General features: G+C 37.4%; 1 protein-coding gene across 1 annotated transcript in view; it reads right to left on the reverse strand.

The window, feature by feature from the left end:
• The window catches only part of DNAH8 (dynein axonemal heavy chain 8), a 369939-nt gene that overhangs the window by 54579 nt on the left and 297968 nt on the right, over positions 1-17392 (reverse strand). Inside the window, exons 81-82 of the mRNA XM_088795770.1 lie at positions 16853-16971; positions 14995-15197 (exon numbers count right to left, since the gene is read on the reverse strand). Coding sequence (XP_088651896.1) covers positions 14995-15197; positions 16853-16971 — 322 coding nt within the window. The remainder of the gene's footprint in view (positions 1-14994; positions 15198-16852; positions 16972-17392) is intronic.

Genomic DNA, 17392 nt, shown 5'->3' on the forward strand with positions numbered 1-17392 from the left:
TTTGAGGAAACTCTAAACCATTTTCCATAGTGGCTGCACCAATTTGCAATCCTATCAACAGTGCATGAGGGTTCCCTTTTCTCTGCATTCTTGCCAATACTTGTTGTTTGTTCACTTATTGATGATAGCTATTCTGACAGGTGTGAGGTGATATCTTATTGTTGTTTTGATTTGCATTTCTGTGATGATTAGTGATGTTGAGCATCTTTTCATATGTCTATTGGCCACCTGTATGTCCTCTTTAAGAAATGTCTATTAAGTCCTCTGCCCATTTTTTAAATTGGATTTTTTTTTTTTTTTTTTTTTTTTGGTGTTAAGTTGTATCAGTTCTTTATAAATTTTGGATATTAACCCCTTATCAGATGTATCATTGGTGAATATCTTCTTCCATTCAGTAAGTTGCCTTTTTGGGTGAGGTTATATATCAGGGAGTCACCAGGGTGGAGCAAGTGGGTAGAGTGAGCAGAGCTCACGAGGCTAATGCAGATTCAGATTTGGCCATGTCGGGGAGGGCTCAACATAGGAAAGGTGGTGTCTGGTTGCCAGCTGCATGGAAAGAAGATTCCAAACAGGGAAAATGGCGACTTTTCATCCAGTCCTCACCTTGAAGCCAAAAAACTCAGTCTCTCCCTCTGTGTCTCCGACTCCTCCAGAGTCATTTTACCTCCTCTGTAGCCCACAATGAATGCCTGTGAATGAATCTGTGCATAGGCCCTTTAAGAGGAACATCTGGGTTTCCTGCAGCCTTTTGTCTCACCCAGATGGACAGAATGCCTGCTGATTTTCACAGCCAGATGTTGTGGGGTCTCCTCTTCCTGGCACCGATACTTCAGGCTGGGGAGTCTGGTGTGGGTCTGGGGTCCATCGCTCCTCCAGGGGGTAGATCTGTGGCCAAGACATTACTCCTGATTCTCAACTGCAACATGCAGGTCGGGGACCAGCCTGTTTCATGTCTCTGCACCTCCTACCAATCTCATTGTGGCTTCTTCTGTATATTCTGAGTTATAGGACTTCTGTTCAGCTAGATTTTAGGCAATTCTCAAGGATGGTTGTTCTATAGTTTAGTTGTAATTTTGATGTGGTCGTGAGAGAGGAGGCAAGCACAGTGTTTATCTACTCTACATCTTGGATCCTCCCCAGCCCTTTTGCTCATTTTTTTTTTTTTTTTAAAGATTTTATTGGGGAAGGGGAACAGGACTTTATTGGGGAACAGTGTGTACTTCAGGACTTTTTTCCAAGTCAAGTTGTTGTCCTTTCAATCTTAGTTGTGGAGGGTTCTGTTCAGCTTCAAGTTGTTGTCCTTTCAGTCTTAGTTGTGGAGGGCGCAGCTCAGCTCCAGGTCCAGTTGCCGTTTTCTAGTTGCAGGGGGCGCAGCCCACCATCCCTTGCGGGAGTCAAACCGGCAACCTTGTGGTTGAGAGGACATGCTCCAACCAACGGAGCCATCCGGGAACTCAGCGGCAGCTCAGCTCAAGGTGCCGTGTTCAATTTTAGTTGCAGGGGGCGCTGCCCACCATCCCTTGCAGGAGTCAAGGAATTGAACTGGCAACCTTGTGGTTGAGAGCCTGCATTCCAACCAACAACTGAGCCATCCGGAAGGCAGCTCAGCTCAAGGTGCCATGTTCAATTTTAGTTGCAGGGGGAGAGCCCACCATCCCTTGTGGGACTCGAGGAATTGAACTGGCAACCTTGTGGTTGAGAGCCCACTGGCCCATGTGGGAATCGAACCGGCAGCCTTCAGAGTTAGGAGCACGGAGCTCTAACCTCCTGAGCCACCGGGCCGGCCCTGCTCATTTTTAAATTGTGTTATTTGAGTTTTTGTTGTTGAGTTGCAAGATTTCTTTATATATTTTGTATACCAGATTCTTATCAGATGTAAAATTTGCAAACATTTTCTCTCAATTTGTAGGCTGTATTTTTCACTTTCTTGATGGTGTCCTCTGAAGCACAAAAAGTTTCGAATTTTGATGAAGTCCAATTTATCTATTTTCTCTTTTGTTTCTTATGGTTTTGGCTTCATATCTAGAAAACTACTGCCTAACCCAAGGTCACAAAGATTTAGACCTATGTTTTCTTTTCAGAGTTTTACAGTTTTAGCTCTTACATTTATGTGTCTGATTAATTTTGAGTTAATATTTGTATATAGTGTGATATAACAGTTGAATTTCTTTCTTTTGAATGTATCAGTTTTTCAGTACCAATTATTGAAAAAATCCTTTCCCCTACTGAACAGCCTGGCACCCTTGTTGAAAATCAACTGGCCAGATAAGTAAGAGGTTATTTCTGGACGCTCAATCCTATTCCATTGTTCTATATGTCTATCTTTATGCCAGTACCACATTGTCTTGATTATTGTAGTTTTGTAGTAAGTTTTGAAATTGGGACATGTGAGTCACACAGCTTTGATCTTCCTTTTCAAGACTGTTTTGTTATTTTCGTTCCCATGTATTTCCATATGAATTTTAGGATCAGTTTGTCAATTTACACAAAAAAGGCATCTGGCATTTTGATAGCTGTATGTTAAACCTGTAGATCAATTTGGAGAATACTGCCATCTGAACAATATTAAGTCTTTTGATCCATGAACATCGAATGTTTTTCCATCTTTTTAGTTATTCTTTAATTTTTTTCAACTATGTTTTGTAGTTTTCAATGTACAAGTCTTGCAGTTATTTGTTAAATTCATTCCTGGGTATTTTTTATGATATTGTATATAGAATTGCATTTATAATTTCAATTTTGGATCTCTCTTGCTAGTATGTAGAAAAACAATGGATTTTAAAATATTAACCTTGTGTCCTGAAATTTAGTTAAACTGATTTGTGAGCTCTAATAGTTTTTTGGTGGACTTCTCAGGATTTTCTACACACAAAATCATGTCATCTGTAAGTAGAGATGATTTTACTTATTTTCCAGCATGGATGTCTTTTATTTCTTCTTCTACTCTGATTGCCCTGTCTAGAACCTCCAATACAGTGCTAAAAAAAGTGATGAGAGCAGACATCCTTGTCTTTCTTCTGATCTTTGGAGGAAAGCATTCAGTCTTTCACTATTAAGTATGATGTTAGCTGGGTTTTTTGTAGGTGCTTTTTACCTGGTTGAAGAAGCTGCTTTTTAACCCTAGTTTGTTAAGTGTTTTCATTATAAAAGAGTCTTGAATTTTTTTTTTTTCAATACTTTTTCTGTAACTATTGAGATAATCATGTGGTTTTAGTCCTTTATTCTATTAATATGGTACATTACATTGATTAATTTTAATGTGTTTAACCAACCTGGCATTTTTGGGATAAATCTGCCTTGTCATGATATATAAATCCTTTTTGTATAGTGCTGGATTTAGCTTGACAGTGTTTTGTGGAGGATTTTTTGCTCCTGTATTCATAATACTGGTTTTCTCTTCTTGGATGTCTTGGTCTAGATTTGGTAGTAGTGTAATATTGATCTCACAGAATGAGTTGGGAAGTGTTCTGTCTTTTATTTTTTGGAAAAGTTTGAGAAGAATTGGTGTTATTCTTTAAAAATTTGGTATAAATGGCCAGTGAAGCCATCTGGTCTTGGTATTTCCTCTGTGGGAAGATTTTCATTACTAAATCAATCTCTTTACTTCTCATAGCTCTATTCAGATTTTTTATTCTTGAGTCACTTTCAGTAACTGCCTCTTTCTAACAATTTGTCCATTTTATGAAGGTTATCTAATATGTTGGCGTATTTGTTCATAATATTCCCTTATAAGCTTTTTTTCCCCAGTTTTGTTAGATCAATAGTGATGTCCCTTCTTTTATTCCTGATTTTAGTAATTTTAGTCTTTCCTTTATTCTTGGTCAGTTAAGCCAAAGTTTTGTCAATTTTATTGATCTTTCCAAAGAATATACTTCTGGTTTGTTGATTCTATAATTTCATTATTTATTCAAATATTTATTATTTCCTTCTTTTTGCTTGTTTTAGGTTTAGCTTGCCTTTCTTTTCCTAGTTTCTTAAGCTGAACAGTTAAGTTATTGATTTGTAATCTTCAGTTTTAACACAGGTCAATAAATAGTTAATAAATTTTCTGAATGGTCTAAAAAAACTAGATTGATTGACACTGAAAAAGTGAGGAAGCTTCACACTTGAGGAGGGAAAGGGTTTCAAAGGACAGAGTCCAGTAAGGTAAGAGGCAGTACAGGCTGAATTTCTAGAAAGGGTGGAGAAGTCTGCTAGGATATCAAGGGAGGGACTCCTAAGAGGGGATGGATGCAGAGGGTCTTGTCTGAAGTCTCGCTGCAGGTAATGCAGCATAATTACTCTTTGCTGATTTGAGTTTTGTTTTATTTTATTTTATTTTTTTTACTTCTTGGTTGTTTGTATTTGAGAGATTTTAGTAAGATTTCAACTGCCTTTCCATGTCTTTCCAAAATTAGTCTTGTGTCTCACTTTTCCTTTTTCTTATTTTTTAAAACTTTTTATTTGTAATTATGCAATATATGTTCATAATGAGAGTCTTGGAAAATATAGGAGAGTGTAAAGAACAAAATAAAAATCACCAATATCCCTTCCTAGAGATTGTCACTCTAATCTTTTTTAATATGCACAATCCACAATCCCTTGCCTCATTTTAAAATTCAAAACACTCTGAAAACTAAAAGGCTTACCACAAAAACATTTTAGTGGCAAAAGCTGACCTCAGTGAACATGAAGCTATTTATCATTATCTTTATGGATATTAATATTCTTGTCTGCAATGTATTATATAATATATGAAATATTACCTTTCTAAAAACTGAAAAACTCAGATATCTGAAACATATCTGGTCCCAAGGGTTTTGAATAAGGGATTGTATACCTATTTATATTAAAAATTATATATATAGTTATAAAAATTAATATATGCCAAAAAATGTATATCCATGACTTGTATTCATCTTTTGTTATCAGTATGTGTTGAGTATTACAATTTTAATACAGCTTTTTCCTTTCTTAAAATGTGTATACAGTTTTTTGTCACCCTCTGTATATAGTATGTATTACATACACATACACTCATATATGGTACACTCTACCTCTTAACAGTATGTTGTGAGTATTTTACTGCCATTAAATATTATTGAAAAGCAGTTTTTAATGGCAGCACAGTGTTCCATTATGCTGATTATTCAATCACGACCCTTTTGTATATTTAAGACATTTCCAATTTTTAAACATTATAAGTAGCACTATATTAAACATATCTGCATATAAATCTGATGTGTATCCCTCAATATTATCTTAGGAGAAATTCACACATGTATAATACTTGGGACAAAGCATACAAGCAATTCTAAAGAGTATTTGTGATATATATGTATGTGTGTGTGTGTATATATATGTGTGTGTGTGTATATATATATACATATATATGTGTGTGTATATATATATATTGCCAGAGTTTCCAGCTGAAATGGAATGTTGTAATTTCTAACCCATACCCTTATCTTTGTCTGTGCTTTAATTTTATTTATCATGCTTTTGACATACAGAAGTTTTAAAACTTTATCCAAACTATCTATCTTGTCCCTCTGGTATTACGATGAAGAAAATCTGAGCCACCACAATAGTACATAAATACTCAATACTTGCTTTTCATTCTTTTGTAGCTTAATTTAACCATTTAAAACCTTAATCAGAAGATGGGGGAGTAGATAAATGCTGTGCTTACCTTCTCTCATGACCACATCAAAATTATAACTAAACTACAGAATAACCATAATTGAGAATAGCCTGAAGTCTAGCTGAACCAAAGTCCTACAACTAAGCACACGCAGACGATCCATCTTGAGACTGGTAGGAGGGGCAGAGACACGGAACGGGCTGGTCCCACATTTGTGTGTGACCATTAAAAATCAGGAGGGATATCTTGGCTGTGGAGGCGCCCCCCCCAACCCCCCAGAGAAGCAAGGAGGTCTAGCATCACATCAGGATCCCCTATCCAGGGTTTCAGAGCCAAGGAGAGCAGTCCCCATAATACCGGCTGTGAAAAACAGCAGAAATTGTGGCTGAGGAGGGTGACTACAGTTCCAGGAGTTCCTCTTAAAGGGCCTGTGCATGGACTTACTCACTGATGGACGCACTTGCTTGAGATCCAGTGCCAGGGCAGCAATTCAAAAGGTGCCAGGGACATACGGGGAGCAACTGAATTGTCTGGCTTCAGGGCAAGGACTGGAGGGGCAGCTTTACCTCAGATGGAGGAGCTGATGGAAGCCATTGTTTTTTTTGTGTTTTTTTTTTTTTGAGCCCTCCACATCCCATCATGCAGACACAGGCAGCTGCCATATCTAAGTCTCCATCTACCTGGCTCACTCTGTTCTTTCACCCTGATTCCCTGAGACTCCATCCCACCCAAGCCACTTCTAGTGGCTTTTCCATACAAACAACTTGCTTTGGCTTATAAGATGGACATTCCTAAAATCTCTCAAAGGTTCACAAAATCCAAACAAGCAGCATCTGGCTTGAGTGTGTCCTGTACATCTGGCTGAGCAGCCCTTAGCCCGGCATTAGTGACAGCCAGCCTTGGTTTGCTGTTTGGCCTCTCAAGTCACCTCCATGCCTGTGTGGGTGGCAACCATCTGTGGATTGCTTTGTGGCTCATGTCAGGTTGCTCTGGGCAGGGCACAGGCTGCAGCTGAACTTGGCCTGCAGTGGGTCCCCTCCCAGGAGGCCCCAGGGCTGGCACGCCTGGTGGCCATCTTTGGACTCAGCCTGAGCATCACCCAGACACTTCCAGGGATGCCACACCCAAAAGGAACACTGGGGAGGCACTAGAGCCCTGCTAAAGTGAATCCTGGTCTGCAAGGCAGGCCCTGAACAATAGCTCCTCCACTGTAGTCATGGCCAGTCCTCATAACCAATCATCCTAAGGGTCAGTCCCTACCATTGAAGGGAAAATATCAAGGCTCAACTACAACAGGAGGGCACACACAACCCACAAAACAGACATACCTGGATCACCTGGCTCTGGTGATCAAGGAGTCTGCACCACTGGGCCTCACAGGACACCTATTACATAAGGTCACTCTACTAAGACCAGGAAGCATAGCAGCCTTCACTAATACATAGAAACAAACACAGGGAGGAGCCAAAATGGGGAGACAGAAAAAAACATGTCCCAAATAAAACAACAGAACAATGTTCCAGAAAAAGAACTAAACAAAATGGCAAGCAATCTACCAGACGCAGAGTTCAAAACACTGGTTATAAGGATGCTCAGTGATCTCAGAAAGAACTTCAGCAAAGAGATAGGAAACATAAAAGTAGAAAACATAAGAACCAGTCAGAAATAAAGACTACGATAACTGAAATAAAGAATATATTAGAGAAACACAACAGCAGATTAGATAAAATAGAGGATCGAATCAACAATTTAGAAGATAAGGTAGCAAAAGAACAGAAAATAAAAATCAAAAAAACTGAGGATAGTTTAAGAGGCCCCTGGGACAGTTCAAGCATATTAACATTCACAACATATGGGTACCAGAAGGAGAGGAGAGAGAGCGAGGAATGGAAAATCTATTTGAAGAAATAATGATGGAAAATTTCCCTAACCTGGCAAAGGAAATGGACATGGAAGCTCAGGAAACACAGTGTCCCAAACAAGATGAATCCAAACAGGCCCACACCAAGACACATCATAGTTAAAGTGCCAAAGATTAAAGACAAAGAGAAAATCTCAAAAGCAGCAAGAGAAAAGCAGTTACTACAAGTGCGCTTCCATAGACTGTCAGCTGAGTTCTCAACAAAAACTTTGCAGGCCAGAAGGGAAATAAGGAAATATTCAAAGTGATGAAAAGCAAGAACCTACAACTAAGATTATGCTACCCAGCAAAGGTATCATTTAGAATCGAAGGACAGATAAAGAGCTTCCCAGACAAGAAAAAGCTAAAGGAGTTCACTGACAGCAAACCAGAATTATAAGGAATCTTAGAGGGACTTCTTTAGGAAAATAAATAAATAAATAAATAAATAAATAAATAAATAACCAATAATAAAATGGCAATAATTACATATCTATCAACAATTACTTTCAATGTAATGGATTAAATGCTCCAATCAAAATATAGGGCGGCTGAATGCATAAGAAAAACAAGACCCTTACATATGCTGCCTACAAGAGACTCACTTTAGATTGAAATACACACATAGACTGAAAGTAAAGGAATGGTAAAAGATATTTCATGAAAATAAGAACAAACAAAAATCTTGGGTAGCAATACTTATACCAGACAAAATAGCCTTTAAAACAAAGGCTAATAAAGAAGAAAGAAATCTTACCATCTGCAACAACATGGATGGACCTAGAGAACATTATGTTAAGTAAAATAAGTCAGAAAGAGAAAGACAAATACCATATGATCTCACTTATATGCGGAATCTAAAGAAAAGAATAAGTGAATGAACTAATCAGAGACAGCTTTGGAAACATGGAGGAAAAACAGAGGGTTGCTAGAGGGGCGGTGGGGTGGGGATAAGGGGAAGGTGAGAGGTTTTGAAAAATAGTCGGTAACCACAAGATGGTCATGGGGGTTTGAAAATTAATTTGGGGAACGTACAGAGGGATAGTGGATGGGGGGAGGGGGGTGCACACAGTGTGAGGGATATAAATGATAAACGTCTAAGTTTTGCTTTGTCTTGTGCACCTGAAACTAATTAAAAAAAAAACAAAAAACAAAGGCTAGGGCTGGCCTGGTGGTGGCTCAGGTGGTTGGAGCTCCATGCTCTTAATGCCGAAGGCTGCCGGTTCAATTCCCACATGGGTCAGTGGGCTATCAACCACAAGGTTGCCGGTTCGACTCCCACAAGAGATGGTGGGCTGCACCTCCTGCAACTACCAACGGCAACTGGAGCTGAACGGCGCCCTCCACAACTAAGATAGAAAGGACAACAACTTGACTTGGAAAAAGTCCTGGAAGTATACACACTGTTCCCCAATAAAGTCCTGTTCTTCTTCCCCAATAAAAAATCTTTAAAAAACAAAACAAGATGGTCATGGGGGTTTGAAAATTAATTTGGGGAACGTACAGAGGGATAGTGGATGGGGGGAGGGGGGTTCACACAGTGTGAGGGATATAAATGATAAACGTCTAAGTTTTGCTTTGTCTTGTGCACCTGAAACTAATAAAAAAACAAACAAACAAAACAAAGGCTATAATAAGATACAAAGAAGGACTCAGTAATCCTACTTCAGGGTATTTATCCAAAGAAATCCAAAATGTTATTTCAAGGGGATGTGTGCATCCATATGTTCATCGCAGTATTGTTTACAATGGACAAGATGTGGAGGCAGCCTGGGTGTCCATGGATGGATGAATGGACAAAGAGGAGGTGGTACATATACACAATGGAATATGTCTCACCCATGGAAAGGAACAGGTCTTTGCCATCTGCAGCAGCATGGATGGACCTGGAAGGTATTGTGCTGAGTGAAGTTATGTCAGACAGAGAAAGACAGATGCAATGTGATTTCCCTTATATGTAGAATACAAAGAACAAAATAAACAAAGAAAACAGAAACAAATTCATAGATACAGAGAACATTTTGATGGCTGCCAGATGGGAGGGGAACTGGGAATGCGTGAAAATGGCAAGAGATTAAGAAGTACAAATTGGTTGTTACAAAATAGTCATGGGGCTGTAAAGTAAAGCATAGGGAATATAGCCAATAATATGGTAATGACTATGTATAGTGCCAGGTGGGTATTAGACTAATCAGGAGGATCACTTGTAATAAATTATACGCATATAAATGTTTAACCACTATGCTGTACTCCTGAAATTAAAATAATACTGAATGTCAACTGTAATTGAAAAATAAAAAAGGGGGGAAAAGATGAAGGGGAATAAGAGATTCAAATTTCTAGGTATAAAACCAATAAGACATGGGGATGTAATGTACAGCATGGGGAATATAGTCAATAATATTGTGATAGCGTGGTACAGTGTCAGATGGTTGCTGGATTTATCATGGTGATCACTTCTTTAGGTACATAAATGTTGAATAACTATTGAGAACACCTGAAACTAATACAATATTGTATGTGAGCTATATTTTAATAAAAACCTTAAAAAGAAACCTTATTCTACTTAGAATTAACCTTGAGGTTTAATGTGAGGTAAAATTCTTACTTTTTTCTAAAGTTAACCGGCTATCCCAACACTGTTTATAGGCTAATTCATTTCCCCCCATTGATTTGAAATATGAATCTTGTCATAGACTAAGCTATTACATACACTGAGTCTAATTTGGGGCCTTTTATTTTGCTTCATTGATCTGTTTATCAACTGAGCCAGTTTAACACTGATCAAATTATTGCCATTTGATAAAGTTTTAAAAATCTGGTGGTGTTCATTCCCCATTATTCTTTTTCCTTTTCAAGCTTTCTTGACTATTCTTGTTCATTTATTGTTCTAGATGATCTAAGACCCCTCTATTATCCCATTAGAAAAAAAATACTGTTGGAATTTCAATTAGACTTGCATTCAATTTATAGATTAATTTAGAGACTATTGACATCTTTACAATATTAAATCTTTATTCTGAGAATGTGGTTTAACTCCCCATTATTCTATCCTACTTTTATGTCTCCAAGAAAGTTTTATAGTTTTCTTCTAATGGGTATTTTAAAAATTATTTCTTAGTTTTACTTTTATTGCTATAGTGAATGGGATTTTTACATTTTATTTTACAAGTATGCTCCATTGATTTTTAATATATTTATTTTGTGACCAGCCCTTACTAAACTATCCTGTTAAGTTTAATAGTTTTTCACTTGATTCATTTGTGTTTTTTAGTTAGACGATTACACTGTCTGAGAATAATGATGATTTTTTGTCCCTCCTTTCCAGTAGTTATATCTTTTATTTATGATTCTTACAATACCCTAGCTATATTTTCCACAACAATAGTAAATAGTAGTGGGTGGTGGTAGCAGACATCTTTATCTTCTTCCTGACTTTAATGGGCATGTCTCTAGGCATTCATCAATAAGTATGAGGTTGATGTTTGAAGTTCATATTCATTATCACATTAACAAAATATTCTTCTATTCTTACTTTTTAAAGGCCAAATACAAATGTTGAATTTTTATAAAATGCTTTTTTACACCTGGAGAAACTAAAGTCTGGAGATAAGGCCTTTTAGCATCTATCAAGGTAATAAAATGATAGCTTAAGGGAAAGTCACTTATTGTTGTGATAAGATTTCTTACTATGATATCTATCTTTCTTATTTCACCCATGCATTCCTACTTGATCAAGGCACATCATTAATATTATTTTTGTGTTATTTTTATAATGTTACACTAAATTTTTCTTGCTTGCATTTACTTAAGATCTTATATTTCTATAAGTAGGATCAATCTGTGGTTTTCTTCTTTTATCCAGTTATTATCTTAGTCTATTTTTGATATCAGGTTAATACTATTCCCTTAAAAGGAAGAGGAAAATGTATCCTCTTTTTCTACATTCTGAAATGGAATATAGCATAGCAAAGGTTTTTTTTAAATTAATTAGGGTGACAATGGTTAGTGAAATTACATAGGTTTCAAGTGTATCACATTGTATGCTCACCCCCACCCCAGAGTAAGCTCTCCTTCCATCACCACATATATGACCCCCTCTACCACTTCCTCTCCCCGCAACTCCCTGGTAACCACTAAACCACTGTCTGTGTCTATGAGTTTTTGTTTCTTTGTTTGTCTTCTTCCTTTGTTGCTTTCAGTTATATATCCACATATCAATGAAGTCATATGGTTCTCGACTTTTTCTGTCTGACTTATTTCGCTTAGCATAATAATCTCAAGATCCATCCATGTAGTCGAATGGCAGTATGTGAAGGTTTTAAAGGATATATGTGTGTGTGTGTGTGTGTGTATATATATATATATATATATATATATATATATATATATATATATATATATATATATTCATCCAAACCCAGTCTTTGCTGAGGTAAAAAATTTAAAACTTCTAATTTTTCTCATCTTGATTTTTACTGGTTTGTTTAGGTTTTTCTATCTTTTCAAAGAAAATGTTGTAAATTTGTTTTTTTACAAACTTGTCAATTTAATTGAGATATTTAAATTTATTACCATAATTACATACCATTCTCTTATTATTTTAATTTTTCATCTGTATACATTGTTATGCCCATTTTGTAATTTATACTTTGGTATATTTGTGAGTTTGTATTTCATTTGGTTATGCTCTTTTATTTGTGCTTGGATTCTACTTTCTTTTTTAAATTTTTTTTTATTATTATTTTTTATTAGTTTCCATGCACAAAACGATGTAATAGTTAGACATTTATCATTTACATCCCTCACACTGTGTCAACCCCCTCCCCCCATCCACTATCCCTCTGACATTGCACACAGCCATTACATTTCCACTGTCTCCATTCTTGGATTCTATTTCCAAAGCCACCTTCCTTTCAGCCCCTTTCTCTTCACCCAGGCTCCTAGTAGGGTTCTTACGCTAAATCCATCTGTTTTCTACTGTTTGCCCAGGTACCCAGAGCTTTTGTGCAAAATTATCTCCCATCCCTCAAGTTGCTGTCAGGTAACTGGTTAATTCATCCAATAAAGGCAGTGAGAGGGAATTAAAGAGAAAGATTACTGAAGTGGGATTGGGAAGCCCTGAGATGAGTCCTGAAATGGATTGGTCACCAACTATCTTTCTGGCCTTATCTCCAGATCTTAGTTTCTCCAGGTGTATAATGAGGTAAATGGATTTCAAGATTTCCAGAGTCTTATTTACCTTGAGTATTCTATGATTATCTATTATCCATATATCCATATGAAATATTTCTAGTTGGGACTAGATTAACATGTTATTCCATCTACATAATAGTTTCATTTTCACACCTATTTGTGGGATTTTTAACCCAAAGCAATGAACAGGGTATGACTTCCTAACATTCCTAAAAATGATTTACCTATGAATTCTGTATAATTCATTGGGTCCTTCAGTGTTAAAATCAAATCTACTTTGTTTCTGCTAACAAAGTAACCAATAGAAGAAGCTTGAACAATCATTGGAAAAGCAAAGTATTAGCAAGAAATTACCAACTTGCCAAGCAAAGCAGTATAACATGTAACAACACTAAAGGTGATAGCACAATTCTGGCCTTACGTATTTATTTAAGGTCATAATTTCTCAGTTACAATTTCTCCCACAAAAGACCTTGAATTTTTAAATTCTGTTGTCTAAACCTTTGTCTTAGACAAAAACATTACTAACATCTGAAATGGTAAGTCTAGTGTAACATGCTCTTCTTCTAGAAACAGTATCTTCTTCTAAGAAATGCCCCCTACTCTAGCTCCATATATGTGATTCCTGCTATAAACCCATCTCTACAGCAACAGTTCATTGATTGGCACAGAGAGGAGCACATGATCAAAAAAACCCAATAAATTTCTTCCCTAGATATTTGGACTTGTGACTAAGGGAATAAGGGGAGTTTCCCTGGGAGTGCTGAACTTAGTGAACATGTAAGCCCACGAGCCACCAGAGGCCATGAGTTCTGTCACACAGAGATTGCTTTGTGGCAACACAGCAAAAAAGGAACCTATATGCAGAGAGAACTGGGGCATAGAAGCTGCTGGACAAAGACCCATAGATCCACACAAAGATTTGTAAACTACAAGGCTGTAAGAGAAGCACCACTCTTAGACCAATGCAGAAGACTAGCATGCTGCAGTCCTCTAAATATCAGAGCGAAACAGCCTACTTTAAAGGTGGTTAATGAGACTTAACCATGAGTAGTTGCCAAAAGAGCCATTCAAACACGGATCCGTATAGAACATAGAATGGTGTGGTAACAATGACCAGAACAAAGTGAAGATGACAAAAGTGTGAGTGAACACAGATCATGTTTATGGTAATAAGCTAATGGTTTCCAGTAACTTCTTAGTGGAGAGGGAGATGGCAAATACCTGGAGATAACTGAATTGATTTTATATCATGTTCATATTAACTATATAATAAACACAATGTAAGTTTTATAGCATAGGGTAGGTTTAGTGATTCATAATCAATCACTTTTATAATCTTTATAAAGACATGAATGAATTAACCTGACAAGTTATTGTTTTGCCAATGAACCGGGAAGATCCCAATGGCACTTCCAACAACATTCAGCTTTTCAGAGGATGAAGAGCAGATTAAACAGCCATCGTAGAAGAGGATGGCTCAGTCCTATCAAGGTGGGTTCTGCATCATGCAGGTCCTTGTCCTTTAGTCCTGATGACCCAATCACTGCTCTCACCACTTATGTATTTATAACTCCTTGCCCTGTCTCCTCCCTCCAGAATAATTTTCCTTCTATTTCCCACCAACCCACCTGGTAAAATGTACTTAACATTTCTTCAGTGTGATGCTTTCCCCTCTAGCCCTGCAGTCTGAGTAGTTCTGGATCTTGGAACCGGGCATGACTACGGACCTCTGTTGTGGTCCTCACATGGTCTTCAATTACATGTTCCCATGTCTACCTTTCCCAGCTACGCTGTATTCATCTCTGAATGAATACTCCCGGAATCTACCACACTGCCTGTCTGCTTAAATGGTTATTGAATGAAAGCACGAATGAGTGAATCCCCAATTACTATGCATTACAATAATGGTTATAGTGTTTTAATTTGAGACAAAAAATAGACTTTGTTGTAATTTTGTATAGACATGGCAATAAAATGTGCTCTTGTATGTTCATTCTTGCCAGTATATGATCCACATAGTACGGCCACCTGCTTACAACCTAAAGACAAATAGGATGTGGTAGGTGAGTGTGTTCCTTGCTGTACAAAGATATTGCTATCAGTCCCTTACTCTAGGAGCTCTGAAAAGGGTGGAAAAAGGAAGGAGTTTACTGTTTTTTTCCTAACTCAGTTTTATGGATCTATTTCTAGAATCAGGTATGAAATTATGAAAGGCAAAATTTGAGGCAAGTATGTGAAGGTTTTGCTAAATTTCACAGATTGCTGACCATACCCAGCTTCAGTTTCTTGGCCAATGCATCAATTTGAACCGTGGGATCGGAACCCATGGACAGGAAACATATTAGAGGTGTTCGTGTATCACTTTCTTCCCAAGTTTTCTCCAGATTTAAGATAACCGGTTCTGTGTACTTATCCTCCAAAGATTCTGCAATATACTTTCTTGCTTGAAAAACAGTACGGTCTGGGCACCAAGACCTAGAAATGAATACAAGTTAGAGGAAAAAATTTAGTCTGTTCGTTTTTTTATTCCATCGAATTTTAAGCATGTAAAGAACCTTTTCATTAGCAAAGGACAAAAACATAATTCTCTCTTATGCAGATCTGTGTAAGAGCGGGATGGCAAGGTTTTCTATCCTTGGGTGAGTGCGAATTTAATCGTGTGGTTTGGGGCTAAGCATTGGCAAGAAGCAGGGCAGAGCCAGTGACAACATGGGTCTGTTGCCAGTCTGGAAGGAAACTTAGAAGTCAGCTTAGAAGTCTCATTTACAGAAGCAGCAGCAACTACTCTGAAGCATTAATTGGTTATTTTTTAGAAAACACATCGATGATGATCCCGGGTGAGCTTCGGATAAGCAATTCCTCATTGAAACTAATAAAAGGAAGGGGCACATTTATCCTTTGACAAAGATTTACCAAGTGCCCACGACACATTAGGCCCCATTCTAGGTGCTGAGGACTCAGCAGGACGCAAAGGGAGCTGTCCTCTGTCAGCTCCGCACTGCAGTGGCCGACCGGCCGCACATGCTGAAGCTCTGCAGTCTTAGGGGGAGGGGGAATTAATGTGTCAAAGGGGTCAGAAGTAGGTTGATCAGCAAGCATTTATTTAACACCATCTGTGTACCTTGCACTGTAGTAGGTTCTAAACACAGCGACACATTAAACAATGCCATTTCATATTTGATATCTTAGATCACAGACAAATTCTACAGATTACACTATTCACTTGACAGAGATTCAATTGTAACATAATGGATAAAAGATAGATATAGCTATTCCAATAAAAACAAGCAGCTCTTTCACACGCTGTAGACCATGAAGTCACCATTGCTGACTGCTGTATGTGATCACTCTCAGAAAGTGACAATATCCAGGAAACAACTTTTTGTAAGAAAGACAAGCTCAGGTATGTAACATTAGGAAAGACGAAAACGGATCCAAAATCATCCAGCATCTTTTTGTTATTCTTTTGGTGGTCTCATCTCCTCCCAACTCCAGCCGCCTGCCTTGCCCACCAATCACACACACACACACACACACACACACACACACACACACACACTCACACACACTCACACACACCACACTGATCTTCTAATACAGAAGCCTTCTTTGAGCTACTGGATATTGAGAAAACATGACAAGTTGAGAAAGAAAATAAAAGAAAAAAGAATTTTCTTCCCTAACATCAGTTTCAAAGTTTTACTTCCATTTTAATAGTCAAAACAACATTTATATATTTCAATAGTGCAATATTTATGCTTTTTTCTCAGATGAAATTGAATTTCAGCTTATAAACTAATTGCTTTGTGACTCTGGGAGATGTATTTTTTAAAGAAGTAAATTCAACAATAAATAATGAATGAAGTAAATAATACGAGCATATTTTTCATGCTTTTTTCCTAAAAGCACTATCATCCATACGTTGTCAAAACATACCATTCCCTGCACCATCACCATTTTAGTTGCTTGTCATGGAACTAAAGAATTGCCATCCAAAACTGCAATTTGGGAGCACACACATTTCTTATAATAACTACTGGGACACAGTGAGGTAAAACTCACCGAGGTAAGATCTATGATTTGACAACATGATAAGTGATGCTTCTAGCTCTGCTAATACCTATTCTCACCTGATAAGTAAAAGTTTGCGGCAGGTATCCAGTGAATCATTATATCCATCAGGGATAATTTCTTCCTCTGGAGCATCTTTATCAAACCAGCTTTTCCATCCTTTCTCATTACGAGATATCTAAAATAAACAAGTTCAATTTTCAAGCCATAGGAATATGTGCAATTGGAATATATTGGAGAGGATTCTGATTAACATTAGAGGGTCATTATAGGCACATAATTTTTCAAATATAACCACACAATTCATATTGTTCTTCGGAATCAATGACTCAAATAGCATGGATATTACTATTCTCCTTTCAGTTAACCATTGTTTTTCTACATTATTCACTAAAATTAGGACCATGAATCAATTACACTAAATGATTGGGCAGGAAAAAAAGACAGACCAGGGTTTCTCAACTTCAGCACAATTGGCATTTGGGGCCAGATTCTTTTTTTTGTTGAAGGGGCTGTCCTGTGCATTGTGGGATGTTTTGCAGCATGCCTGGGTTCTACGCTCTCGATGCCAGTAACAGTCCTCCCCCAAGTTTGTGACA

The sequence above is a fragment of the Rhinolophus sinicus genome, chromosome 2 (genome assembly GCF_057876585.1).
Source record: "Rhinolophus sinicus isolate RSI-liver-muscle chromosome 2, RSI-T2T, whole genome shotgun sequence".
NCBI classification, from domain to species: domain Eukaryota; kingdom Metazoa; phylum Chordata; class Mammalia; order Chiroptera; family Rhinolophidae; genus Rhinolophus; species Rhinolophus sinicus.